At 42.0% G+C, this 27,913-nt stretch overlaps 2 protein-coding genes across 2 annotated transcripts; one reads left to right on the top strand and one right to left on the bottom strand.

Annotated features, from left to right (window-relative positions):
• The first annotated feature begins 10,644 nt into the window (after positions 1-10,644).
• Positions 10,645-22,345, top strand: TMEM185A (transmembrane protein 185A). Its single transcript, XM_055818058.1, has 7 exons — positions 10,645-10,877; positions 13,731-13,907; positions 14,776-14,983; positions 17,599-17,682; positions 18,319-18,495; positions 18,843-18,966; positions 20,607-22,345. Exons 1-7 carry the CDS (start codon positions 10,840-10,842, stop codon positions 20,849-20,851), a joined length of 1,053 nt encoding a protein of 350 aa, XP_055674033.1. The 5' UTR covers positions 10,645-10,839; the 3' UTR covers positions 20,852-22,345.
• A 2,621-nt stretch (positions 22,346-24,966) lies between these two features.
• Positions 24,967-27,641, bottom strand: LOC101916991 (protein EOLA1-like). Its single transcript, XM_055818059.1, has 3 exons — positions 27,480-27,641; positions 26,835-27,118; positions 24,967-25,431 (listed from the first exon to the last, which is right to left on the bottom strand). The coding sequence occupies exons 2-3, from the start codon at positions 27,085-27,087 to the stop codon at positions 25,214-25,216; spliced, it is 471 nt and encodes a 156-aa protein (XP_055674034.1). The 5' UTR covers positions 27,088-27,118; positions 27,480-27,641; the 3' UTR covers positions 24,967-25,213.
• Positions 27,642-27,913: the final 272 nt, after the last annotated feature.

Genomic DNA, 27,913 nt, shown 5'->3' with positions numbered 1-27,913 from the left:
TCCTGAAATTCCTTGACTCCTTCACAAGACACCTTTCACCTTCAGCAACAAAAGTATACACAAAGTGATGCTTCACTAGACAACCCCAACTTACTGCAGGAATCCTGCAGGGAAAAACCAGCATCTGATCATGCCATTGAAGATTGCTTTGCAACAGCTTGGCTGTGTGAGAATACCAATGCTTTTTTTTTTCTTGTAAGATATACGCATGTTCACTACCATCCCAGTTAAAAACCAAATGCCTGATAGACTTATGTAAAACTGAAAGCCCAGGGAAGATAAATTACCTCATGCTGTCCTCTTAGACATTCTTTGTGAGCTTGGACTTGATAATCCAACAGTCTTCTTTGGACTGTTGAGCTAGAGCTTTCTGATTTTAATGTAGTATCTAATTTGGACAGCTCCTAGATGGTTCTGAAAAACCTAGATGGTTCTGGCTGGATGCCAGGTGCCCACCAAAGCTGCTCTATCACTCCCCTCCTCAACCGGGCAGGGGAGAGAACATAACAAAAGGCTCATGGGTCAAGGTAAGGACCAGGAGATCAGTCACCAATTATCATCACAGGAAAACAGACTTGACTTGGGGAAATTAATTTATTACCATTCAAATCAGAGTAGGATAATGAGATCTAAAATAAAACTTAAAAGCACCATCCCCTCACCCCTCCCTTCTTCCCAGGATTAACTTAATTCCCAATTTCTCTCTGTCCTCCCCCTGAGTGGCACAGGGGGATGGGGAACGGGGGTTGTGGTCAGTTCATCACACATCGTGTGTTGCTCCTTCCTCCTCACACTCTTCCCCTGCTCCAGCGTGGGGTCCCTCCCACGGGAGACAGCTCTCCACGAGCTTCTCCAGCGTGGGTCCTGCCCATGGGCTGCAGTTCCTCATGCTCTGCCCTGGACTGGGGGGCTGCAGGGATGTTGTTCTCACACAGTCTCACTCTCTTCTGCTTGTGCAGATTTGTTTTTTCTTTTCCCTTCTCAATATATTATCCCAGAGGCGCTACCGCTGTCGCTGATGGGTTTGGTGGTGGCCAGCGACAGGTCCCTCTGGCTGGCACTGGCTCTGTCCGACATGGGGGAAGCTTCTGGCACCTTCTCACAGAAGCTGCCCCTGTAGTCCCCTGCTACCAAAGCCTTGCCATGCAAACCAACTAAAAAATGCCATGTTGCTAGATCTCAGACCTGAAACCAAGGTAAAAAAATAAAAAGCTCATCTCATTGATCTTGTTCACTTTCATTCCCTGTCTCCCATCCAATTTTGTTAACAATTGGTTTCTTGCTTCAAGGCTGAAACATCATAGACTTAAGTGAGTTGTATGATTTTTAGATATCTTTGTGTGTCTTTTCAATTTGGCAAGATATTAGTAGGTCTTTGTCAAAGAATAAAATGCAGCAAGCAGCTGGTTGGTGTTTTATCTCTGCAAAAGCCATGTAAATTTGCCAGAATCACACTGACATTTAATCTGATCCTTTTCCTTGAATACAGTGCAGAAGGAGTGGTGTTATATCCAATTACTGATAAGATAAAGCCTGGTGTATCATTGTCCTGCATCACTGGCTAAAGTATATGTTGCACAGCGTTACAACATCAGAGTGCCAGTATTTTAACCCATATACTATACTGTTGCAAATAATTACATGGCTGCAAGGCATGTTGAACTGAACTCGCCTCTTGTACACAAAATCCACAAACTGTTCTTCGATTTGGTGGCATTTAAGCACTTATATTGTGCTATCTGGCTTGACTTCTGAAAGAAATCCCGAGGAGTCATGGACAGAAATCTTGTTTGAAGTCAGTGGTATCTCGACACACAGATCCTTGAGATTCTTGGAACACCTGACTTGTGTCAGCACTAATGTTCTTAATCTGAATAATGCTTTAGGTAAAGTTACTAGGTGTCTTTACTTAAAGAAGGAGGAACATAAATAGTTGGAAGCTCCGTGTTGCATGCAGAGCTCCCATCAATTTCCCTAGGCATAATATGATAGGCACAATCAGTTCCTCTAACTCACAGACTCTGTCCTTCTTGGTGAAAAGTTCCATTCCCAGTGCAATTTCCTTAGTTAAAATACAAATGTTTAGTGAAGACAAGAGCTTCTAATTTTCATTAGAGTCCACAAGTCAGTCTCTTCACATGAATTATCAGGTCAAGATAAAGCTCAAATTGCTTTCCCTTCATAACATGCAGGACTGATCAAGTAGAGGTGGAGTGGAAGTTTACAAAAATCATAGCAAATTTAGAGAAAACACAAGCAGAATTGTACTACAATTTTTAAATTACTTAGAAACTTCATGTTAAACACCTCTATATTCTTCAATTATAAGAACAAAAATTATAGAATTAAATTACTTTGTGTTGGAGTAAGGTGATGGTATTAGTCAACCACATAATGAATTTTATAGCAAAACCACGGGAATTTTATATCAAATATTGTACCTGTACAACCAGTCTTAGTTTACTGTATTAAAATTAAATGCAACATTTAAAGGTAAACCAAAGACATGCTGCATTTCTATTTTATAAACTACTTATGCATTTTTCCCCCAACTGTAAACTTAAACATTACCTTATTAAAAAATACTTCAGATTAAATGTTATCTCTTCTATTAATATAAGGACATTTCTGCTGCAGATACATCTTTTGGTAATGATAAACATGAAAAAAAATTATAATAGCAAAGAAATGTGATGCTTTGCTGTTTAAAAAAACCCTATTTGGTAAATTCTAAAGCCAGAATAAACTACCGCAGGGCGAAAAATCTGCATTTTGGTTAGGTGTGTTTAGAATTTGATGGATATTACTTTTGGCAATTAAACAAGAACAAAGTGTGAGCTGAAAGAAAATATGAAAATCAGCACTATGGTGACTTGAACAGACAAAGTTCAATAGCAATTAAAACCCCAAAACTCTCCAAGGGATGTGACAGGAATATCAATGAAGAAGTCACATAGTGACAGTATTTGAAAAAGCCATTAAAAGAAGCAAAAATCAAGTCTTAATAGTTCCTGGATCTGTTTACTTTTAATTAATGAAGAAAACGTTACCTGAAATACTTGATGAATACAGCACATTGGTCAAACGACAGAAATCTAAACCTGTGTCAGGTTGATGTGTGTCCTCCAGTTAATACATAAAGACCTTACTTTGACTTCATTTGAGTCAATAAGGATACCGCCACCACTGATTTTTGTAAAAGCCATATTGGGCTCCCAGTTCAATCACAACAAAGCCCAAAGCCACTGTGGAGCTGGTTTGTTGGTGACTATGTACTGAAATCTCCGTTGATGTAGAGACCTGACAAATTTTTGGCACAGGACTTATGCCAAAAGTCAGAAACACAAGAAAAGAAAACCATGCTGCTTCAATGACAATCAAGAAGTCGCTGAAATCATCCATAATTCTAAACACTCTTGACACTGGGAGATAGATCAGCTATGGCACCCACAGCACTGATCTGGTAGGAGAGGAAGGCCTAGGAGACTTGCAGGCTGTTCTTACCTTTTTAAGGTTGATAGCATCTCTAACATCTCCCTGTGCATATGACAGCAAAAATAAAATTTACTCACTTTTCTCTTTGGTTGGAGTTCTCTTAAACAGCCTTTGTCTCTTGTAGCTCAGTATCCCTCAGCTGGTGTCTTCCTGAAGTGGTCACTTCCTTCTTTTCTCAGAATTATATCTCCACTGAGAAATTTATGGGACTTACTTAAATGGTTATGAGTTCAGCTGCTCCAAGTAGCCTGATAGCACAACAGACTTGCAAGTTAAACAACTGCAAATAAAAGTCATGTTTTGTGCTGGATATTATTCTTGGGTTTTAAGAATAGAACAGTATATTAATTTTGCCAGGACAACATGTGTGATCTGATCCACCATCAAGGCCTAACGAAATGAAGAAGGCCTTGAAGGAAAGCATCAACCCTGACAAATCACCTTTATTAGGAAATAGATGGGATTTATTTATATAGCAGTAGTCCAATGCCTTCTTTTCCAGCTTTATTTCAACAGGTCCTAAACACAGTGGAAGGGAAAGGAGTGGCAGAAAGCTCAGGCAATATATTATCATAAAAAATGGATAACTTTGAAGCTGTGGCGAGGCAGGGAAAATATTACATAAGAAAGGGGCATGGAACATGACATTTTTAAATGAGCTTCCGCTCAACAGGAAGACAAGTAATGAGTAAAACTAGCTGAACAGTTTAAGATGGAAAAGTAAAGCATACATAATTAAACCAGACACATCTTTTGCAGGTGATGTCAAAACATTGTGTTAAATCCTGCTCTGGTCAAACAGCCGCACAACAATGCATTTTCTAGCATCCCACTGGCAGGACAGCTTATGAAATTCATAGTATTTTAGTAGGATAATTTGTTTCACATTACAGTCCTAGCTGACATTAATATAAACAGCAACTTGCTGAACTCCTCCTCCTCCTCTACAAATGGTTTTCAGGCTGAAGAATACTAATTTAGGGGCACAACATCCAACAGGGAGATGCATATATAATGATTTAAAGCCTTTGTCCTTAAACTAACTTCCCAAAGAGGACACGATACAATATTCTTGCAGAAATTATTGAAATCTTGATTGAAACTGAAGATCCTAATTTCAAAACTAAGCATCTGTGTGTAATGCCAATGACAGTAACATCTGTGTAGATACTAGATCATTTCTGCTTTTGACTGTGCAAAATTACAGGCTGGTCTAAAGATTTTATATTTATTGGCCAATCTCTTCTTTGTGAATTACCGGTCAAACTTTGTTTATTCTGTGAATAAATGTTAAGGGTAAGGCCTACAGTAAAATCAACAGAAATTTACATGGGGATTTTCAAACCTGGAGATTTGTTTTTGTAAGCAATTTGATGTTTTGTCATAGACCATGAAAGATGATCTTAGAAACAGTTCATGGCTATGTTGTCAGACACACAAGTCAATTATTACCAAACTGCTGTCCTCCCTTTAAATGTTACCATTTTCCAGTCATCTAACAGTGACACTTTGAGAAGTCTGTAAAGCAAACAGGACACATGAATTATAAGGTATGTTAGGAGTCAAGGCTGACCGTCAACAGAAAAGCAAGCTTGACAAATTAGAAGGATGATTCAAGTTTTGTTTCCTTCACTTAACTCTGGCCAGTCAAGGACAGGGAACCTCCTGGTTTATGTTTTTCAAGCAGAATAAGAATACAAGTAGATGGTCTATGAAAGCAGTAATGGCAGTGACTATAAAATAGACACTCTATATGACTTTGAACTAATTTGAGGAACGAGATATATGGAATGAAAACGAAATGTCTGTTTGGCCTCCAACATAAACTATCTCAGGGGATTCAGTTCAGTCCCTAGTGTTCAAGCCTCAGCCAGCAGAAGACAGGAAGTCTTAACAGAAATCAGATGACTTGTTCCTTCTTTCATCCCCTCCCCATATTCCTCCTCCCACTCTTAAATCACCATAAAATGTAAATGGAGAAATATTATAAATCTTTAAGTTCAGACAACACCTTGGTTTTTCTTTACTGCCCAGCTCTCCTCAACATCACCCTCACAAGTGTAGTATCTAGCCATAGCAATCAAGAAACCTGAGACCACCAAAAGGTCTAAGAAAGCTCCTAAATATCCCCATTGCCAGTTACTTGACTTCAAGCCAAAAATTTAGCCCTAGCTTTCCTGAGGTAACAGTACAAAAGTATGTCACCTGAGCTTAACCACAAATTTAATTGGAATTTAGTCATGGCTAATGACATAGTAACGGTTTCAGGTTACATGAAAGTCACAGCTTCAGCATCCAATTTAAGGGGTAAAAAATTAGGATATAACAATTACGACAAAAATCTCTCTCTTTTAATATCGTATCTCCTATGAGACAGAAAAAGGGCAAGCATATGATCCTAAATCTCAAAGGAATTGTTAGAATCAAAAGGCAGGTTGTTTAACTTATCTAGGGGTCAAAGGTGTTGCTGTTATTTTCTCATTACTGACTCTAATATAGAGCTTTTACTATAAAATATCAGCTGTTTTCTTGCAGCACTATAAACTTTTGGATCGCATTGTGAAGGAACATGTGGATTAACTGCTGAGATGAGGAAAATAAATAATTTTCATTTCTATGCTGTGAGATTTACCTGAAGGTGAACTGCTGGATGGAGGTGACATCAGAGCCTTCTGTCTGCATACCACATCATTTTGGTTTTCATTTTACGAGGCAGAACCAAAAAAAGCATGTATCCTGCACTAGCCACATCTCAAATTGCTTTGTACTGTCTCTCCTGGGTCTGAAATCCCACAGCAGTCCTGCAAACAAAAGTTAGCACACTGTATAAAACTTCCCAGATGCAAATAAAATGTCTTTAAAAAAAAAAACAACAAAAAAAACCAAAACCAAAAATGACCATCTGAGCAAGCTAAAAGCCACTTAAAGAAACTCCCCAGTCAGGCAGAAGGAAACAAAACTCATTTGGCTCTGAGTAGAAACACCACTTACTACGGGTTACCAGCTGCAAATGCAGGCAGCGTGAGACAGCGATTTCCCTGGGGGTGTGCACACACCTGCACACAAACACACACACCCTGGCACCCAGTACCTGTCCGCTCTGGGCTGGGCACTGGCTCCAGCCTCCCAGCACCGCTCACCTGCACCCACAGTTGTTGTTGTCTCTATCCCTACAAATGGAACAGAGGATCACATGAAGGATGAGCAGGATGGTGAAAAGGAGGAGTGCAAGGAAGACAGCCTTTGTCATCAGGGACACCACGGGCCGTACGTCCCTGGGTGAGGGTGGGAAGCTGGGACGCAGCAGGAGGCACTCCTGTACATGTGGATGTGTGCCACACACACGCATGGTCGCACCCCAGGGAGATCTCTGGGGCTCCTGTTCAATCCCAGCCCTGCCTGCCAAGTCCTTCCTTCCACCATCTTTCCTGCACCTGCTGCGTGCCCCCTGCACAGCTTTGTTGCTTGCAGAGAGAGCAAGTTATTTTACAGGCAGAAAAATGTCACCCACTGTGTTTGTCAGATCTAACAGCAGCCAGGTCTTAACTTTTCCTCCAGAGAAGAGAAGGGGGAAAAGTCTACTATCTTTTAGGGGGCTAAATTTGCTATATGTTTCTTTAGGGGAAAAAGTAGATTAAATGAGTGGAAGTTTTCTCAGCTGTGGCACCTGCATGCTGGCTCCATCAGCAAAGAGCTGTTTACTTTCTGTCTAGTTACCTCCTTGGTTTTTTAGCTTCATCTCTATCATGTTTTCTGGAACTAGGGATTTCTTTCCTAGTTCTTTGTCCCTTGCAGAAACTATTTTGCTGCCTGGGCAGTCAGCCAAACATTGTAACTGCAGAAGAAATCTTTCTTGATTTACTCCTACAGACCTTCATGCATATTCTCAGAAATGGCATGCTGCTTTATTAGCCTTCTGAATTATTAATAGGTTTCAAGTTAAGATAATTCCTTTTTAGTATTATTATTTTTTTTTTTATGATTGCATCTGGCTGAGGATAATGCTTACAGGTACTGTCTTGTCTAGTAGCTTCTTTATGCATTGCAATAGATATATTTTATCTTGGATAGCTACATAGAATCATAGGATCATTGAGGTTGGAAAAAACTTTTAAGATCATTGATTCCAGCTGTTAACCTGGCACGGCCAAGTCTACCACTAAACCATGTCCCTAATTATGTGTTATCTACATGTCTTTCAAATACCTCCAGGGATGGTGACCCAACCCCCTGGGCAGCCTGTTCCAGTGCTTAACCACCCTTTCAGTGTAGCCATTTTTCCTAATACCCAATGTAAACCTCCCTTGGTGCAACTTGAGGCCATTTCCTCTTGTCCTATCGCTTGTTACCTGGGAGAAGAGACCACTATGCATAGTTGTTGTCTTTTCCAAACCATCAATGCTCAACTTTTGAAAAAGCAGAATGAAAAACAAGGTTCCAGTTTCCAATTTTTTAAGCCTGGTAAATCTTTCATTCCTTAGAAGCTTTGCCACAGGTCCTATCACATGAGCACTTTTCATCTAATCGGTCTCTGGAGGCTCCCTAGCCCTCATCCTTTCCTTTCCTTCTCTTTTCTTTCATTATGTTCTCATGCTTCTCTGTCATCCTGATTTCTTACCAATCTCCTCACACACCCTCCCCACTGCCATTACTCGTGCTGGCATGTCCGTTCATGTAGCCTTTGACATACCCTTGCCTGACCAGTTGAATATATTGGGCAGAAAGCTCCTGGCGTGGAAGTCTGTCAGCTGCTTGTGCTGTTGCCAACAGAGCTAAAATTGTATCTACTGTTTTCCAGTGAATATCTCCAAATGAATCATATCTTTGAGTAGCTATGCATTAGCAAATGAATACTCGTAAGGTCTACAAGTAGCTATGGCATTTAATAAATCACATTGGGTGTAATCCTAGATTCTTAGCTTGTGTAAATTACCAGTCCCATTAGCACTAGATGAAGACTTAGACCATTTGTCAGTCCTTTTTTCATCTTTCTGCAGAAGCTAGACCTTAAGATATGATTGATTTTCTTCTTTTATTAGCATTGCACTTGCAATGTAGTCTTGATTAGTGTGGAGCTATGGGGATTTTCTGTTCAGAAAGAGTCATCAGATAATCTATCCTGATGTAGAGTCATCACATAATCTGCTATATAATTTCATAACCTTTGTTACAGTCAAGCTCATTGACTTGAGTTTGATTACAGAATCACAGATTGGTTAGGGTTGGAAGGAATCCCTGGAGATCATCTAGTCCAACCCCCTGCTCTACAGCAGGTTGCAGAGAGTCGTGTCCAGGTAGGTTTTAAATGTCTACAGAGATAGAGACTCCATAACCTCTCTGGGAAGCCTGTCCCAGGGCTCTGTCACCCTCCAAGTAAAGAAGTCCTTCCTCGTATCCAGATGGAACTTCTCTTGTTGCAGTTTGTGCCCACTGCCCCTTGTCCTGTTGCTTGGCACTACTGAAAACTGCCCGGCCTCATCCTCTTGACACTTGCCCTTAAGATATTTGTAGACATTGATGAGATCCTTGTTAAGAAAAAAAAGAAAAGAGTTCAGGGACAAGTTGGACTGTATGAAAATTTTATTTGTGAAAAAGTTGTGATAATTGTTAAATACATAAGGTATGAAATAAGAAGGAAAAGAAAAAAGAAAAAAAGAAAAAAGAAAAAAGAAAAAAAGATGAATTAGAGGAATTGTAGAGCAACAAAGCTGGGTTAATTAACATTGATAATGTACAGCTGTGGGCTTGCTTCAGGGGCTGACGTGGATAAGGTGCAGCTGTGGCTGGTTTCTGCTAAGTAGTTAAATACCTCTAAGGGGTATGGAAGAGGAACACTGGAGGAAGAGAGACCTGGAAAAAGCAGAGGGAGGGGAGCAAGCATCCTGGATGGGGCAAGAAATAGGGTGGATCTGGCCTAAGAAGATGAAGAAACAGCAAAGGCAGTAGGTGAACTTTTGAAACCTTGTGGGGGACTGGTGGCTGTGCTGGGGCAAAGGTGTGGGAATTACTCATTGAAGTTAACCTGGCATGGGGTGGTAAAAGCCTTGTTGCAGCCGGCTAGTTTTTATAGTGCTGTGACAGATCGCCTCTCGGCCTTCCCTTCTCCAGGGTACCCAGGCCCAGCTCCCTCAGCCTCCCCTCACAAGGAAGATGCTCCAGTCCCCTCATTGTCTTTGCAGCCCTCCACTGGACCCTCTCCAGCAGTTCCCTGGCCCTCTTGAACTGGGGAGCCCAGAACTGGACCCAGCACTCCGGATGTGGCCTCACCAGGACAGAGCAGAGGGGCAGGACCACCTCCCTAGGCCTGCTGGCCATGCACCTCCCAATGTTCCACAGGGTCCCATGGGCCTTTGTGGCCACACAGGCACACTGCTGGCCCATGGGCAACTTGCTGTCCACCGGGACTCCCAGGTCCTTCTCAGCAGAGCTGCCTCCCAGCAGGTCAACACCTGGCCTTGCTGGTGCATGGGGCTGTCCCTCCCCAGGTGCAGGACTTTACACTGGCCTTTGTGGAACTTCATGAGGTTCTTGTCCAGGCCTTGCTGAATGGCAGCGCAGCCTCTGGGGTATGAGCTGCTCCTCCCGGCTGTGTGCCATTGCCCACGGGCCTGTCCCCCCCCAGCCAGGCTCTGACAGCCGGAACACAAAGCGAGTCAACGCAAATTCAACTCCACTGAAGGAACTGGATGGAAACACCATTCTTCACCGTGCACTCTGACAAACTGTATGGGTTAAGTTTTTGGGTTTTTTTTGTTTGTTTTTGTTTTTTTTTCTCCAGTAACAGCTGTGGAATTGTGCTAGTCCATAAAAAAACTTTTTTAGGTGTAAGCTGAAACAGGCCATGCTGATTTCCCAAAATGAAGCCAACTTGCTTTTTATTTTTTAATATATACTTTAAAAGTTTCTCAGCGAGTGCTGGATTGTGACAACTTTCCGCAGAGCTGTTCCCTAAGCACCATACGCACACCGCGACATGCCCCCACGGCCACCGCGCCCCCGACCCCTCCCTTCTCCCGGTGGGGAACGGCCTGCCGGGCCCGGGCAGGGTCCCAAACAGGGGACGGGCGCCCCCCGCCTCCCCCCGGCCCGGCCCGGCCGCTGCCGGCGCTTCCGCCCTGCGACGCGCGCACGCGCGGCGTGTCAGCGCGCGCCCGTGGGCCCGGTGCGGCGGCCCGCTGCCCGGCGGGGGAACGGCGCCTCGCGGCCTGGCGGGCGGCGCGCATGCGCGGGGCTGCCCGGTTCCGGCGGGGGCGGAGCGGTGGCGAGGCCAGGCCCGGCTCCGGTGGCGGCGGCCGCGCTATGCGCGCCTGGTAGAGTGCGGCGGTGGTGGAGGGTCGCGCCGCGATGAACCTGCGCGGCCTGTTCCAAGATTTCAACCCCAGGTGAGGGCGCTGAACGGGCGGCCCCGGGCCGCGCCGCTTGCGCGGGGTCCGCTCGGTGGCCGTTGTTGGGCTGTGCGCGGTGGCGGAGCGGCACCTGGCCCGGCCGCGGCGGAGCGCTACGCTCGGCGGGCAGAGCGCGTCCGGAAGCGGCGGCGCGGAGCGGCCCGGGCTGAGGCCGGTGGGGAAGCAGTGCCAGGCCCGGCACAGCCGCTCGCTGCGGGGCCGCGGCGCGGTGGGTCGGCCGGGGCGGGGACCGGCCTCGGCAGCGCGGTCCCGGCGGAGGGTGCCGGTGCGTGTGGCCCGGAGCGGCGGGGCGGTCGGTCGGTCCCTGCTCCCCGCCGTGCCCGGGGCGGCTGCAAGCGCGGGCGGCCCTCACCGGGGCGGCAGGCCACGTCCCGCTCCTTTGCTCTTCCGTTTTACTATGTAACTTTCCTACGTTCCTCCAAAGTCTCCGTCAGATTTTTGAACGTTTCAACCGGATGACCCGGGGTATGAAGCTTTCTTCTAGAAAGCTGAGCAACCTCGTGCTCTAGTACCGGCGTCTGATATACGGTAACGGCTCAGGTTTTGCAGGTGCGAAGGCACCGTGCTTAAAGATACTGATGGGCTGCCTTTGTTCAGAGCGAGCTCTGGGCTCTCCTAAAATGAACAAGGCAACAGTCACTCCAACTTGGGCTTCTGCCGTCTTGCCGAGCAAGTACGGATACTGGAGCTTTTAAGGAAGCTGAGCAAATGAGTTCGATTCCACCGGCTTTGCAGTTACCAGGCTTTTTAAGACCACCAAATAAAGGCCTGCAAGTAACTTGTGCGGGGTGACATGAAGTACTGAGAGTCCTGGAAAAGTCTTGCTCTTGAAAGAAGCCTTACATGACTGCAATTACAAAAAGCTGTGTTCAATCGGTTGTTTAGACAAACAGAAGGGCAAGCAGTGCTTCAGGAAATGCATTGTTGCAGAGAGGCTGAAATAAACAGTTTCCATGTGCGTGGTTGGAAGTCATGGAAAAGTAGCAACAGAAGTTCCAGAAGCTTATAAAGTTTTGTTATTGCTAAGCGATGCTTGCAGCTGATTTGGATGGTCTCTACATGATGAATGAGCAAGCTGAATGCTGCACTTGTGCAGATAGCTTAATCTTGAATGTTTTGATGTTTACTGGAATGCTCAGGGAGCAGTGGTATTTTACTATGTGGCATTTTACCCCTGTGTTTATGGAAGAGCCAGGGAAACTACAAATTAAACAAATATTGAATGTTGGCAAAAGTATGAATACCTTAGGAAGCTTAGGGATATCTGTTGCTACGAAGAGAGATTGTTTTGTATCATCCCATCCTGAGGTAGTTTCATCAAACATGCAAGGAGATGCTGACACAATAAACTGCACTTTCATTTTAAAGGAGCAGCTAGACACTTGTTCAGGATAGAGACAAAGCAGCTTGATATCTAAACAAGGCAGTGCTGATCCAATTAATGTTTTGCATTTGATGAGAGTGAAAGTGAGTAGTTTGTTGTGCTGTTGGAGAAAGGGTGTAGTATTCCTGACTATTGCTGCTTTACTCTGTTCCTTAGGTTATCAGTGTTTTAAAATACATGTAATTACTTCACTGAAGTGGTATTGAAGCCTAATTACGTGTTTTATAAAGCAGTCTGTGAGCCTCCAGTGAATGGGTGGGGGGCTTTTTCCATTCCTGTAATGTGGGGAGATGATAATAGAAATGTAAAATGGTTTGGGTTGGAAAGGATTTTAAAGACCATCTAGTTCCAGCCCCCTGCCATGGGCAGGGACCCCTCCCCCCAGCCCAGGTTGCTCCAAGCCCCATCCAGCCTGGCCTTGGACACTGCCAGGGATGGGGCACCCACAGCTGCTCTGGGCAACCTGTGCCAGTGTCTCACCACCCTGTCAGTGAAGAATTTCTTCCTAATAGCTCATCTAAATCTACCCTCTTTTAGTCTAAAACAATTACCCATTTCCTGTTGCTGCAGGCCCTTCTAAAATGTCTGTCCCCTTTCTTATAAGCCCTCTATAAGCATTGAGAAGCTTCTATAAGGTCTCCGCGGAGCCTTCTCTAGGTTGAACAACCCCAACTCTCTCAGCCTGTGTTCACAGGAGAGGAAATGAAGTACTATGTAATTATTGTGTCTGATTTGTGGTGGTACAGTTGCTGTGCCACTGCTCTCAAGTGTTGCAGATACATTTACTCATACTTAGGTTGACTAGATGATAAAATGTATCAACATAACTATATTAAACTTGTAAGCACCATCCTCCCTATTCCAGTTAAAAACTTCACTCCCTAATCAGTAACTTAAAAGTTTAACCTTTTTTTCCCATATAGTGTTGCTTTTTAAAATAGAATATAAAATAATCTTAAAAAAAATCTCTGGAGTCTGCCTTATTACAGTATGCAATATTTTTTAATCTTTAGTTAAAATTAGTGTGGATAAAATTACATGAATTATGTAACTTAGGTTTTGACATTCAAAACTATCTCATTTGATTTGTATGAAAGAACACATCTAAAAACATGTACAACTGGTATATTTCTGAGCCTCTAATAATACAGCTCCTGACTGGATCCTTGTGGGAGGGAACTATTTATAGATGTCCATTCATTAAGTTTGTCATACAAGAATGCTTTTGAAGTGTTCCCTTGAAGCAATGGTTTTATAAGTGAAAGAGATGACTTATGCTATATTTATGATGAAATATTTGACTCTTCAGAACTGATTTGATTCTTTGCAAAGAAGTTTGACAGACGTTTTCTGATTAAATTTCAGCTATGACTGATTTTCTTGTTCTTTACAGAGTCTGTATTGCCTGCTTCAATTTCTGACTTTTCTTTTGTTTTGTTTAATAGTAAATTCCTTATTTATGCCTGCCTGCTGCTTTTTTCTGTGTTGCTCTCTCTACGGCTGGATGACAAAATTCAATGGAGTTACTGGGCTGTATTTGCTCCAATATGGCTGTGGAAGTTAATGGTGATTATTGGTGCCTCGGTGGGAACAGGAGTGTGGGCCCGAAACCCACAGTATCGGTAAGTTGAGGTTAATTATTTTGCAAAACGGAGGGAACATAATATGTTTCCCATACTGTATCAAATTCATAAATATTTTTTTAACAACATAAGATAGAGTATCCAGAAGGTTTGTTTTCAGTGTATTTTAAATAATTACCATAACCTACCGTGTATGCAAACAGCTTTATTCAGCTAGGGAGGTCTTACTCCTAGTTTATCGCAAGCTTCAACACTGCTGTCTGTGGGAAGCTAAAACTTCCATGGAGTGACTTTTCCCACTTTTCTGTTAGAATGCTAGGAATTCTTTGCTTCAGTATAAGCCATAGAGAAATATGCATCTTCATATGCACTAGGAATCTACTGTATATAACTGGATTATTTTCTAAGTCGGTTTCCTGAAATGTATAGATCAGCCTGAAGAATATTGATTTTATTTTATTTTTTCTCCTTGGTGCGCCTATAACCTTAGTGAACATACGTATGAATATTCATCGATTCTTGAACATGCTGTCAGCACTGAGAACTTTGTCAGGCTTTAGTTTCAGTTTTATAAGAAAAAATCAAGTAGTATAATACACTAATATAGGTAAATGTGTAACATTTGCAAAGTAAGATGTTTGTGGGAATAAATTCTGTAAATTCCTTTTTATTTTTTTCGAAGTTGGGTAAAATACTTTAAATGTGCAGCTTTATGGGCATGAAATCCTGTTACGTCATCAAGAGTGTAGTTCAATAGTGGCTATTTGGGCATAATGTGTATATTTATTAAAAACAAGTGTTAATACCTGAAACATAATGATTTTTAACAAAGTGTCTTGGGACGTTTGCAGGATAGTGTGCTCTTTTATTGACACGTAAACTGAATGCTTCCTTATCCTCTCATTAGAGCAGAAGGAGAAACCTGTGTGGAGTTCAAAGCTATGTTAATTGCAGTAGGCATCCACCTGCTACTGCTGATGTTTGAAGTTCTGGTGTGTGACAGGATTGAAAGAGGAACCCATTTCTGGCTTCTGGTCTTCATGCCATTATTCTTTGTATCTCCAGTGTCAGTTGCAGCTTGTGTGTGGGGATTCCGACATGACAGGTCCCTGGAGGTAACGCTTTGTTATGTGTAAAACTTGTGGAAATGTGAAACTCTATCAGTTCCGTTACAGTTAATCTCTCCGTAAAGCATGATATGGATGACTGCATCAATTGAATTAATTGTTTGCACTGACCTGCAAATGTGCATGAAAAATCAGGATCGGGAAGAACATAATTTTTCTAGTTTTTTCAACTACCAAATTGCAGCATGTTTTAAACCTGCCTTTTTTTCTTATTGTGTGTTAAAAGAACTCACCACAAACTCTGCGATATGGACTAATACTAGACACTAGAATGGAGGGTTCTTAAGAAAATTCTACTGATAGTAAGCACTGTTCCTAGGAGAACTGAACTTCCAGAGCCCTAGATAATTAGAGTTGAAAACTTCTTACTATCTCAGTCTGTGTGCTTAAACTTTAATTTGGGAATGCAGATGGTAGACATAAACAGGTAGGATTTTATTTTCTTCCTCTGTCTTCTTGCCGAACTCACTCCTTTTGATTTGGGAAGAACTTCACAAGGATTCTCAAGATCTTCCCACAGTTGTGGCATTTTGCAGTAACTTTAGAGTTCTTATTGAATTGTTCTTTTTAAGGATTTTTTTATATGACCTCAAACTACTCCATGACAATTAAAAATCAGATTTTTTAGATAAGGTTCAGCTTTTTCAGTTGTTTTAATTTCAAGGGAATATTTTTCTAATGTTATCATATGCTGAATTTATCTCTAGAGAGAAACATTTTTGGCAGGTGATCGTTAGGATGGCTGGTAAACTGATACTTTAAATTGTTGATTTAAAAATGTTGCCAATAGCCTTTCATTTTGCAGAGTTCTAGTCATGTTTAACCATTCCTAAAAGTCAAATTTGTGTGGAAGTACTTGCCTTCTACTGGATGATGCTTGATTACCCATTGATTTGCAGTTGACTGCACAGCTGCTAAGTACCAGCAGAAAAAAAATATGAAACCCCCTCACCCCTAAAAGGCAACAGCTGTCTCAAAGAAAATAACTTAATGCAGTTAACTGTCAACTCTTATTTTCACTATTTTGTCATCTTCATTTAATGCTGTTCTATTTACTGTTCTTTTTAGTCTGGGAAGATTTCATTATTTGTTTCATTTGCTAGAAACATAAGAGGGGCCAGTCTTTAATCCAGGATATTAATTTTTGGCATAAGTAATCAAAGTAGTTGTTAATCTATTATTTTCATAATTATTTAATCTGAATTATATTGTCTGCTTCTTCCTATTCTGAAACTGATTAGGTGATAAGTATGTACATACTGGTGTTTTGTCTGTGTATCATGGGGGCTCAGAAAAAGCTTTCTTTTGTGTGTTGTGCTATATTTATAGTCAACAAAGCACCATTTATTTAAGTCATATTTAATTCATTAAATTGTGAGACCAGCCACTCCTAATGTACATGCACTTGCCATATATAGCTCAAATGTTAACTTGGTTCTAAAAATTATTTATAGTAATAGATCCTCCAATTTTTTTATTTTTTTTCTCTTTATGTACTCCTGCAGTTTTCAGGTTGCTTGGTCTTATGCTTGAGTGTGGGGTTTGCTGGCCTATTCTTTTGAGAAAGCCAGTGGTACAAAATTATTTTAAGTGTAATTTTCCAGTGTTATTAAAGCTACCTGTACTTCAACAGTGAAGATTTCAGTGCAGTCTCTGAAGTAGGCAGTACCTGCTGCCTGTTGGATTTTTGACTCAACTCATTATACTGTGAGTTTCAAAGGCATTTTTCAAACAGATCACAGTACGCACTAACAATCATATGCTAGTGAAAAGTAGCACATACTGTCTGCCTTCTGAGAAATACTACATTTCAAAGATGCCTTACATAACTATATGGGTTTTTTTTTAAAACGGAAGATGTTTCTAACTTACATTCAAGCTTCACTTAGCCTTTCAGATAATAATTCTCTGATCTTTGAAATTTCTACCCATGTAGGGTTGCCCATAAACTTTAGAAACAGATTCTTGCTGGGTCTGCTGGTGTTACATTGTTTTACTTCGTTCAAGTAGACACAAACTTGATTTTTTTTTTCCCCAGTATAATTTTGGGTTAGTTCTCATAGTGGCAAGAAGGACATGCATAAGTCTTCCATTAACATTTTTAATGGGAAGTATTGCTTTATTGTATTGCCTCAAAAACCAAGTGTCTTTAGTGTAATTTAAAAGATCCCTGAATTATACAGTAAATGATTGAATCTGGTGTCATCTTCCACTATTCTATGTATTTTTCCTTCCCTCCAGGTTGAGCTGGGACTTTAAACCTTTTTTTTTTTTCCAGTCTGTTCAGTTAGGCTTTTCTTATTCCTGTAATCATTCTAATAAGTGTTGCAGATAGTGATTCTATTTTATGTTTTGTTGTTTTTTGGGTTTTTTTTTAATATCAGGAAAGCCTTTCTTCAAGAGGCAGCTGCCTCTACATTTACCCTATTGGGATCACAGCCTTCAAATTTAGGGATGCTTAGTGATAACTAATTTAAATGCAGATGATGTTCCATATTGCAGTGATAAGCATGGAGTCAGAAAAGTCCTTTGACAGATTCTTTGCTTATGTTGGAAACAGCTTTATCATGCTAAGAGTTAACTAATGTATTTTCTTTTTCTAGCTCGAAATCTTGTGTTCAGTCAATATTCTACAGTTCATATTTATTGCACTCAGACTAGATGAGATCATCAGATGGCCGTGGCTTGTATGTAACAAGTGTTTTCTTCTTACCCTTGTTTAAATGCTGAATTTCCTAAAGATATTTACTATAGTGAACAGTCAATGTATGACTGGAGTCCATCCTTTTTACAAGGGACTTTTTATAAGGGCATGCAGTGATAGGACAAGGGGTAATGGCTTTAAACTGAAAGAGGGGAGATTTGGATTAGGTGTTAGGAAGAAATTCTTTACTGCGAGGGTGGTGAGGCACTGGCACAGGTTGCCCAGAGCAGCTGTGGGTGCCCCATCCCTGGCAGTGCCCAAGGCCAGGCTGGATGGGGCTTGGAGCAACCTGGGCTGGTGGCCCATGGCAGGGGAGCTGGAACTAGGTGACCTTTAAGGTCCCTTCCAACCCAAGTCGTTCTATGATAATTTTAAATTGTTACAGCTTGATGGCATTTACAAAGCTGAGGAACCCCAGTGAGCTGATACGGGTCATAACAGTGCACACTGGTTTTCTGGTAGAGATTGTATTAAAGAGCATTGCACTTAAAATCCTTCTTCTTGTTTAGATTTAATATGTGAACTTTTTTTCTTTAAAAATCCCACACCTGAAACAAATGTTACTGATAAAAATGTATTGCTGTCAGGGGGAAAAGCAGTTCATTTCTTCTTCTTTCAGGTTGTTTGTGTTCCACTGTGGATCTTGATGTCCTTTCTGTGTCTAGTAGTGCTCTATTACATTGTATGGTCTGTTCTGTTCTTGCGCTCTATGGATGTGATTGCTGAGCAAAGGAGGACACACATAACGATGGCTGTCAGCTGGATGACAATTGTAGTTCCACTGCTCACATTTGAGGTAGGAAAAAGCATCATGAGTTTTATGTATCTTGTTCTTTTTTCAGTGAGTAATGAATGCTGCTCTGTCTTTGAACTTAAAAAAATAAGAATACTACTTTTTGTTTTGGAATAAAATATTAACAACAAATATGAAAGAAAACCAAGAATTCTCTGTTTCTTTAAAGTGGTTTGTTGTTTTGGGGTTTTTTTTGAGCAAAATATACATCTCATTGGAACTAACTACATGTTTCTGTGGAGGCTGTTTTCACAGATGTGTGAACTTAAAGATCTGAGATAAGCATATGTTTTAAGAAGCATGAAAGTGGTGTTGCAATTAAACTGACACTAATTTTTTTTACAATTTAGATCTTACTAGTGCACAGACTGGATGGGCATAATTCTTTTTCTTTTATACCCATATTTGTTCCTCTCTGGCTTTCACTCATAACTTTAATGGCAACAACATTTGGACAAAAAGGAGGAAATCACTGTAAGTATTTAAAAATTGTAGAAACAGACTGAAACTCAAATCTTACTAAAATACATTTAAGCCTTGTATTTTCAAAAAGGGATTTTTTTGTAAATTCTTTCATGAAAACATTCAGATGTCTTACTATTGTTTTCAGTGTTTATAGTGTGTCTTGCTTTCTTTTACTTATAAAAGCATAACTTTTGCTTGAACTCAACTCGAAATCTCAATGGGATTTAGTTGTAACTTTAGCCTTTTATCCTTCCTTATTTCCATGGGTTTCATTCTTGCGGGACGTGACTGGATCTTTCTACTCTGGGTTCTGGAAATAGTGTAGCACGTATTATTTTTAATTAGCATTTGTCCTAGTAGCCTGAACTAGTATTCTCTTTTCTTTTTGGCCAAATAGTGCTCTGTTACTCTGTGCTTACTTGCACCTTCAGTTGCCTGAGTGGCCAGTGTAGATTTACTAGGCTTTATCTGCACCACAGCTAGTACTGCTGACAGCAGTGTTCGTACTTTCAGCCATCTAACATTACTGAATCAGTGCAGATGAGTAGCTTTTGCCATCCACGTTGCAGTTATGTTCCTTGTTGACAAGACAATAAAATGTGTTAGGATTTTTCACACTTGAAAGGAAACAACTGTGATGTTTGTTATATAAACTCACTTCAGTTTTGGTGTGATTGTGAAGTATATTGAGAATTTCTTTCTTTGGTCATGACTGAGCTTATCTCCATACATTTTATATTGTTACTGTATGGAAAATTGTTACTGGTTGGTTTTTTTAATTTCAGGCCTTTGAAAATGTATGGCCAAATGAGTCTTTTGGAAAGCCACGTGTCATTTTATCTTCTGTAGGGTTAATAAATATTTATGTAATTTTTTTAAAAAGACTCTTCCCCTAAAGTGAGCCTCAGAACGCTTGTGTGAAAATCCACCTTTACAAAGTGCTAAGCAAAATACACCAGTTGGCCATGAAGTGTAATCTCTGCAAAAAGATGGGATTGTATGGGATATTTCCTGGCAAATGCTTAATAATTTGCTTTTGTTCAGTGTGAAAGAATTGACTTGGGCAGGCTGTTCCTTTTAACACTGACCTTTGGTATTGGCTAATCTGTGCCATCTCTGAATTATGAGTGCCACTTACTTAAATGTTCTCTTTCAAGTCTTTGCATATAGCAAAGTATATGACAAACACAGAATGTGTATTGTTTCCTAATCTAGCGCAGGTAATACCAACATGTGGTTGGTAATTCCCATGTGGCACTGATTGCTTTGAATTGACGTGCAGAGTCTTTTGTTTTCTTCCTCTGTGTACTGATGTGAACTGACACTTCTTAACATGTGAAATGAAATGTATTCTTGCTGTGGTAGTATAGCTGGTAACTTCTACGTACGGATATACACACAGAAACAGGCATGTGCAGACATGCAGAGGCATACAAATGCATGTATATGTTCTCTGTACATCTGTATGTAAACTGAACTATGATATTATGATAGGTGTTAAGTAATGCACTGAAAAGCAGCACTAACAAGTTTTATATTCATATGCAAACAATCAAGAGAACTTAAACAAGATTATGTAGGCAGACTACAGAAATTTTCATTCTGTTCTGCAGTAATGTGAAATTAGTATTTTATCATTTTTTTTCTAGGGTGGTTTGGAATTCGCAAAGACTTTTGCCAGTTCCTGCTTGAAATTTTCCCATTCTTACGAGAGTATGGAAATATTTCTTATGATCTTCATCATGAGGATAATGAGGATACAGAAGAAACACCACTGCCTGAACCACCAAAAATTGCACCAATGTTTCGAAAAAAGACTGGAGTGGTCATTACACAGAGTCCTGGAAAATATGTGATTCCACCTCCCAAGTTAAACATTGATATGCCAGATTAAGATGACAGTAGCGTATTAAACTTGAACTGGGAATCAGCAGACAAATATATTTCATCTCATGCCTTGTCCCAATTACTTTAAAATAGGTATTGCTGAATCAGTGGCTTGGATTATACAAATCAGAGATCTTGAAGATAATCTGAGAGCTTTTCCAGAGATACATAGTGGTCTAATATGTGAACCTTCCTAATGGGTTGGTTGCATGCTTGCCTGTATAGTATTTATATGAACATTTTAGCAGTGTAATATATTGTCCAAAAGTCTTGTTGTGTACAGTGTAAGTATTATCTAAAAGTATTTTTTTAAAAACCCTGTATGAAATGCCTATGCTATTCCAGGTGTCTTTTAGATCCTAAATATATGTTTGATTTCCATGTCTGTTTTAAATGCTTTGGGGGGGATGCCTTAGCATAGTACCCGTTCTTTTTCTGTTCAGCCACAATCATTGTCTTAACCACAGAGGCACAGGTGTGTTGCACTTCTCGGGGAAAAACTGGAAAGCTTTTTGAGGGGGAAAGTAGAATGTATAGCAACTTACATGATGTTTTTGAGTTAGCTATGTAAATTTTCATGTAAGTATTTCAATTTTTGCACTGGCTTGGGAGTTAAATGTTGCTTTTGTTGCTTTTCCAGTCTCATGTTTTAATGCTTCTTGAGCAGCATGTACACTGTTCTCCCATTAGACTGGCTGTTTAATAAGCTGTTCCTTCTTGCATTGTGCATGCAGTCTATGCCAGAAACATTAGTTGTAGGTTTTACAGCTGTCAAGTTAGCTGGTATAAATATCATAGCTTGGTCTTCATTACCAACTTTGTGTTGGTGTAAATGATTAAACTTTTCAAGGTAGGAACTTACTGGTATAGCATTTTCTTGTTTGAAGAATGACTTCCATGTGCTTTTGAGACATTTAGTCTTTAAAACTTATATTCCAGCAGCCTATAAAAACAGATTGTAGAATGGTTTGGGTTGGAAGGGACCTTAAAGACCAACTAGTTCTACTCCCCTGCCATGGGCAGGGACCCCTCCCACAAGCCCAGGTTGCTCCAAGCCCCATCCAGCCTGGCCTTGGACACTGCCAGGGATGGGGCATCCACAGCTGCTCTGGGCAACCTGTGCCAGTCACTCACCGCCCCCACAGTGAAGAATTTCTTCCTCATAGCTCATCTAAATCTACCCCCTTTCAGTTTAAAGCCATTGCCCCTTGTGCTATCACTGCAGGCCCTTGTAAACAGCCCCTCCCCAGCTCTCTCATCGCCCCCTTTATGTACTGGCAGGCTGCTCTAAGGTCTCCCTGGAGCCTTCTCTTCTCCAGGCTGAACCACCCCAGCTCTCCCAGCCTGTCTTCACAGCAGAGATGCTCCAGTGTCTGATATTCCCACATCCTTGCAGCTGCACAGTTTAGGCAGCTTAAATACCACGGGTTGTGTTTCTTTAGTGTTAGCATGGCAATGAGAGCAAAGAATATATGGATATTTCTGCATGTGTGAAGGGCAAGTGCCCGAAAAACTCCAGACAGGTGGCACTTTCATTCCTAATGCTGCAGAACTTCCTCTTTCTCCCTGTGGACCAGCTAAGAGCTGAAGCCACAGCCCTGTCCTATCCTACACTTAGAATTTTGTTGCAGTTTTATTTTTTGGCTTTTGAGTCAAAAAAACCCAAAAACAAACCTGTAAATGAAAACCAGTAAGTGCTATTTAATTTTGCTAGGAAATGGACACTGCTCTGTGATGTCGTGGCAGCGCAGCATGGGTGTCGCAGTGATTTTTGAGAATTCTCCCTTGGGTTTTTCAGTTAGCCACTTCCTTTCAGCTGGCTGTCTGGCAGGACATTCTAGCTGCTAGGGTTCAGCTGAAAAACTTGAAAAAGTTTAAAAAAAATAACTTCAACACAGCTTTCCTTATTGGAGACTTCATGAGATTCTGTTCTGGCTAAGGGAGTTGATTTGTCAGGCTTGATGACTTCTCTTTGTCTAGCATGTGACAAAGGAGCAGCTAGTGGTGCTGCCTTTGGACCTCTGGTAGAAGAAAGCTCTTTACAAACTGACTAAGCAACCCTGGTCAGGAGTGTGTCTGAATTCATCTGAGAGGTGTAGCAAAGGCAATGCCTCTACGTGCCTCAGCTTTCCAAAGAACCTCTGGGATGTTGTTGAAAGCAGTCAGTTTGAGTCCATTTGGTGAGTGACAACGGAAAGTGTGTAGTGATTCACGAAGAATTGTTCAGAGGAAGTACTAGCAAGGAGAGGATGCCTGAGCATTTTTGAAAGTGAGAGCATGAAAAGCTTCACTCATCATGTCCCTCTGCATGGATTCACCAGAAAGCTGTGGCATTTTCTAAAATGGCTCACACAATGACTTGCTAGCAGAAGAAACAGCTAGGGAGGTATGTTGGATCCTCTACGTGCAAACTCCCAGAATATTCTAGTGGGATGGATTTCTGTTCCAGTGAAATAAGCCTTTACTGCATATGAAATGAGGATGGTACCAAATGTTCCGATTGTCATTTGTTTCTGAGGAACAGTAGTGCTGATAAAGTATGTTAGTTATTTCAAATTACTTTGAACACATAAAATGAAAAGATGGTCTCATTGTATTGGGATTTTTCCCCCTGTATTTGCTATGTGTGGTGTTGTAACAGATGTACACTTTCTTGTGGCATTTGCTGAAGGCTGAGTAGGTACGTGTCAGCATCATATAGTTACCTATATGTTCATTCCATGCTAAAGTGGCTGAAAAGTAATGGGTTTTGGGTTTCTGAAATAGTTTGTATGCTTTTGAAAATCCTGTGCTTCTCTGCTATCAAGTGGCAAAACCACTGGTTACTACTTATCACACCATTTTATTCAGCCTGAATATCAGGTTTAGAATGCCCTGATAGTCCTTTTTAATAGCCACATTTCTCTCTTGCAATTAAGATTCTCAGTTCTTGTATCTTTGTAGTTTCTGGTCTCAAGACGGTGGCAACTCTTTTCCTTTGCATTTTTTAGTTTTGCTTCTACTACAACCCCCATTTTAGAAGACATTTTCTACACCTGCTAAAAAAGTGTAAGTGAAGCTTTGGTCCAGAAAAATCAAACACCAGCAGAATTTTCACCAGACACAGAGTTGCATGCATGCTGCCAGAAAAGAAAACCAGGCGTTGAGCTTGCATGGGAAACCACTTCTGAGGAGGAGAGCAGTGCATTCACAGCAGGTCCAGAGGAGAACATGCACAGCTCTGCACCCAGGACTGCACCTCCCACCTCTCCAGCTGTGCTGGTAGAAGCTGCTGCTCTGTCTGGGCCACCTGCGGGCCAAACTCTACCATACTGCCACTGCCTGGCATGCACCTGTGGTCCAAATGGCAGACCTGCAGGCAATGCTCTTGGACCCCCTACCTGGGGCATGCTAGGTGTACCTTCCACAGCTTTCTTTAGGAGACTGTTCCCTTGGACTATGCACCTTCAAAGTCCTCCAATAAACTACCTGAATACAAAGCCTCTGCCAGTTGTTCCACCCTGGGTTTATATGGCCATGCCTATGCCTGTAGGGTGTGAATTCTGAAAACTCTAGAAGCGCCATAGTTAGTGACTTCTATTTGTTACTCTTCATACTTGTCTGTAATTCAATATTAGATTTTTCAAACCTTACTGATGTTTTTCATTTTAAATGAGAAGTATTATAATACTTCCTTTGATTTTGTACAAGGACCTTTCTAACAAAGGCCTTTGTAGTAAGGCATGTCACGTCATAGAGCTATATACTGCAGACTGCTCCCCCCATCATACGCACAGCTAATGTATTTATCTGTGACTGAAGAAAATTTGGTCCTTTCTGGAAGTTTTACATTTACAGCACATAATGTGCACCATGCACAGAAACCTTGTACAGCAAATCTTTGCCACTGAGCTGCCCCTAGAACTGGCCTGATCTTGGATGACTTCTTTCTCGGTGGTCCCACAAATGTACAGGTAGGAGGGGGTTGAGAGACATGTCATAGTGATGATGGCAGCATGGTTGTTTTTTTTTTCTCTGGAGGTTCCTACAAACTCTTTCTTCCTCATGTAATCAGAGATGCATGCATCATATAATATGGTTGTATTTGCTCACATTTTAAATCAGCATGTAATACATCATTTATTTAAAAAAATGGCATTTACTTTGAGTTAATTTATACAGGAAAAATCTGTTAAACCAATAATTTCCAGTAATGGTCATAAAAATTACATCTTATTCTGCCTCAAAAGAGCAGTTCTTCAAATGTATTTGTTATTTCAAACAATTAGTTTTGGAAGGGAATCCTAAACAACTCACTGGGTTTCAAGATGCTGACTTCTGAATGACAAGTTTGCATTTACGCAGGAAAAATAATAGTGAGGGGTAACACCTAGGCTTCTGAAGGGATCAGTTCTTCAGGGATGTCCACCTGCCACACACCTTTTCCCCCTCTGGCAGGAATCGGTTCCAGGAGCCATCTTGGATTTGAAACAACAGTCAAGTATTTCTGTTCTAGGTTACTGAGGACAGCTTTGTTTTCCAGCTCCAGAATCTTTTCAGGAGGTAAGTTTTCTGGATATAGTGATGTCTCTCCAATGTCAATTAATCCTGTATTATAAAATTAAAATTAGTTGGCTGTTTGATCTCTTACAGAGAAGCTTTTCAAAAGTAATTTTTGCAGAGGACATACAGAAAAGGCTGATTTGTTGCCAGAATAACACAGTATGAAGCATGCACACCTCAGATCAGTGTCATTCACTGCAGAGTATGGCCTATGTGGCTGAACTTAGGTTGGTGAAGAACAGGTGAAGCACGCACGCAGTTAATAGTAATCACAACTCAATGATACAGAGTGCTGTTAAAAGAAGCCTGCACCTAAGAAGATGGGAGTTTTGGTAGCAGCTGAGTTATATTTGGCCTTGAAACAGCTTCATGAAAAAAAACTCTCTCTGCTCTTATCAGGACACTATTCTAACATTTTGAGAACATTAAACTATCTGGGAATTCCTGCTCTCTGGAACCGTTTTATTGTCACAAAATGGAAATTCTATATTGCTTAATAATTAAAAGCATTAAAGATCAAAGAAGCTTTGATACCTACTTCACAACTTGGCATACAATTTATGTCAAGGTTACAATCTGCATGTTACCTAGTACCTCACAATGTTCAGCACTGTAGAACCAGAATAATTTTCCAGTATATTTGATAGAAGAAACTTGTTGCACAGGAATAGCTAAAAATATTCCAATGAGAAAGCAAGACAGATGGTGTAACAAAAGACATGTACAAGGAAAGAGCACAAAGTAAGTGCTGGATAAAAACTTTGTAAGTATACAGTACAGCAATATACATTGTATTTCAGTACAAGATAAGCAAAGGAACACCATACTAACTTTGTCTTACAGAAACAGATTTCTTCATTGCTCAAGTAACAAGAGCAATGGAGCATTTGCTAAACCAAAATAGGATTTATTTAATAGTCAAACATACAAAACACTGCAATGCCATGACTTCACTTGACTGAGTACTGTAAAAACAGTTTCAGCAAGGGTTCCTAAGCTCAAAATGCAAGAAATTTGGCACTGACAGTTATTATCATGAAACAAAATAATATGCAGTTATTATTTTATCTTATATAGTTATACTATCTTACTGCATGATGAGTTAGCTCAAATTTTATTTCTTGTACAGACTTTAGAGTTGGACTAAACATTTTAGTAGAGTGAGTTTATTTTAAAAACTGAGGCCTGACTAAAATTATTTATTCTAAAGGTCAAAAATACTTCACATTTCCAACACAATGAAAAAGAACAAATTGTATTTACAAGTTCCCTCACTGACCTCAGCTTACAGTGAGAATCGAAATAGCCCTCCAGTCACCACTTGGGCACCATTCCTTCAGAGTAAGTGTTAAAGCAATGTTATGATAAGCGTAACTGTAACGCAGGTGCATATTTAACTGTTAGCCGATTGAAAGCCTGCTTCGAAACTACAATCCAAGGTTGCTTACCTGCAATAACTCCTCTGCCAAATCTTTCCCCTTTATCCAGCAAATCTTGCACTTGTTGTGGTGTCATTCCAAATCTATTCAATAGAATTGCTCTCCACGTTTCATCCTCCCAGTCCTTAACAGCGATATGAATGGCAATGGTGCAGTTCTTGTAGCCTGCTAGCAAAGGACGCCAGCGAGTCTCTACTGTTTTGACTTTGTTTAGGACTAATCCTGCATAGGGCTGTCGGAAGGAAAGGCAACCAAATCGCATCGTTCTCCTGGCATCGGAACCCCTTTATTTCCTGCAAACAAACAGAAACCTGACATGAGTCTTCACAAACGCGTCTGTGACCACGGCAAACCCACCGACCTGCCCGAGCAGCCGCCCTGGCGACGAGCCCGCTGCGCTGCCGCCCGGCCGGGGCCCAGGCCGCCCGCACAGCCGCGGCCGCCCGGAGGCGGGATGGCGCCCCGTCACCGCCGCCTGCCCTCACCGCGGCACCGCGCTCGGGAGCCGGGGGATTAAAAGCTGGCGGCTCCGCGAGTAGCCCGGGGCCGGCCCCCCCAGGGACGCGATCCTCCACGGCCACCGTCGCCTCCACGGCGAGCGCTAGGCCGCCCCGCACGCCCGGAGGCCCCGCAGGGCCCGCGGCCGCCCCTTACCTGGCGCTGCCAACTCCGCACACGTTCCTCCGCTGGCGCGGCGCGCTGCCGTCCCCCCTCCGGTGCCGCGGGGGGAAGGTGGGTGACGGGGACCGCCGGGGCGGGGCGACGGGACGGGCGGCCCCGCTGCCGCTGCTGCTGCCGCTGCTTGTGGGCGGCGCGCGGCGGGGGGCCGGATTCCCGCGCTGCGCCCCCCCGCGCGCGGCGCCGTGAGGGGAGCGTCGGCCGCGTTGCGCGCCCGGCTGCGCGGCTGAGGGAGCGAGGCCGGCGCCCGGCCATGCGTGTTTTCCCCGTGTGCCCGCTGGTTATCCCGCGGAAAGGGCGGCTACCTCACGCTCAGCCCACCGCGGCGGAGCGGGGATGGCCGTTACGGCCTGGCGAAGGCCTCCCGGAGGAGCGCGGGGCCGCGGGTGTGTTGTGGGGGCTGCTGAGGG

The sequence above is a fragment of the Falco peregrinus genome, chromosome 13 (genome assembly GCF_023634155.1).
Source record: "Falco peregrinus isolate bFalPer1 chromosome 13, bFalPer1.pri, whole genome shotgun sequence".
Taxonomy (NCBI): Eukaryota; Metazoa; Chordata; class Aves; order Falconiformes; family Falconidae; genus Falco; species Falco peregrinus.
This window is presented reverse-complemented; position numbering and strand designations above follow the sequence as displayed.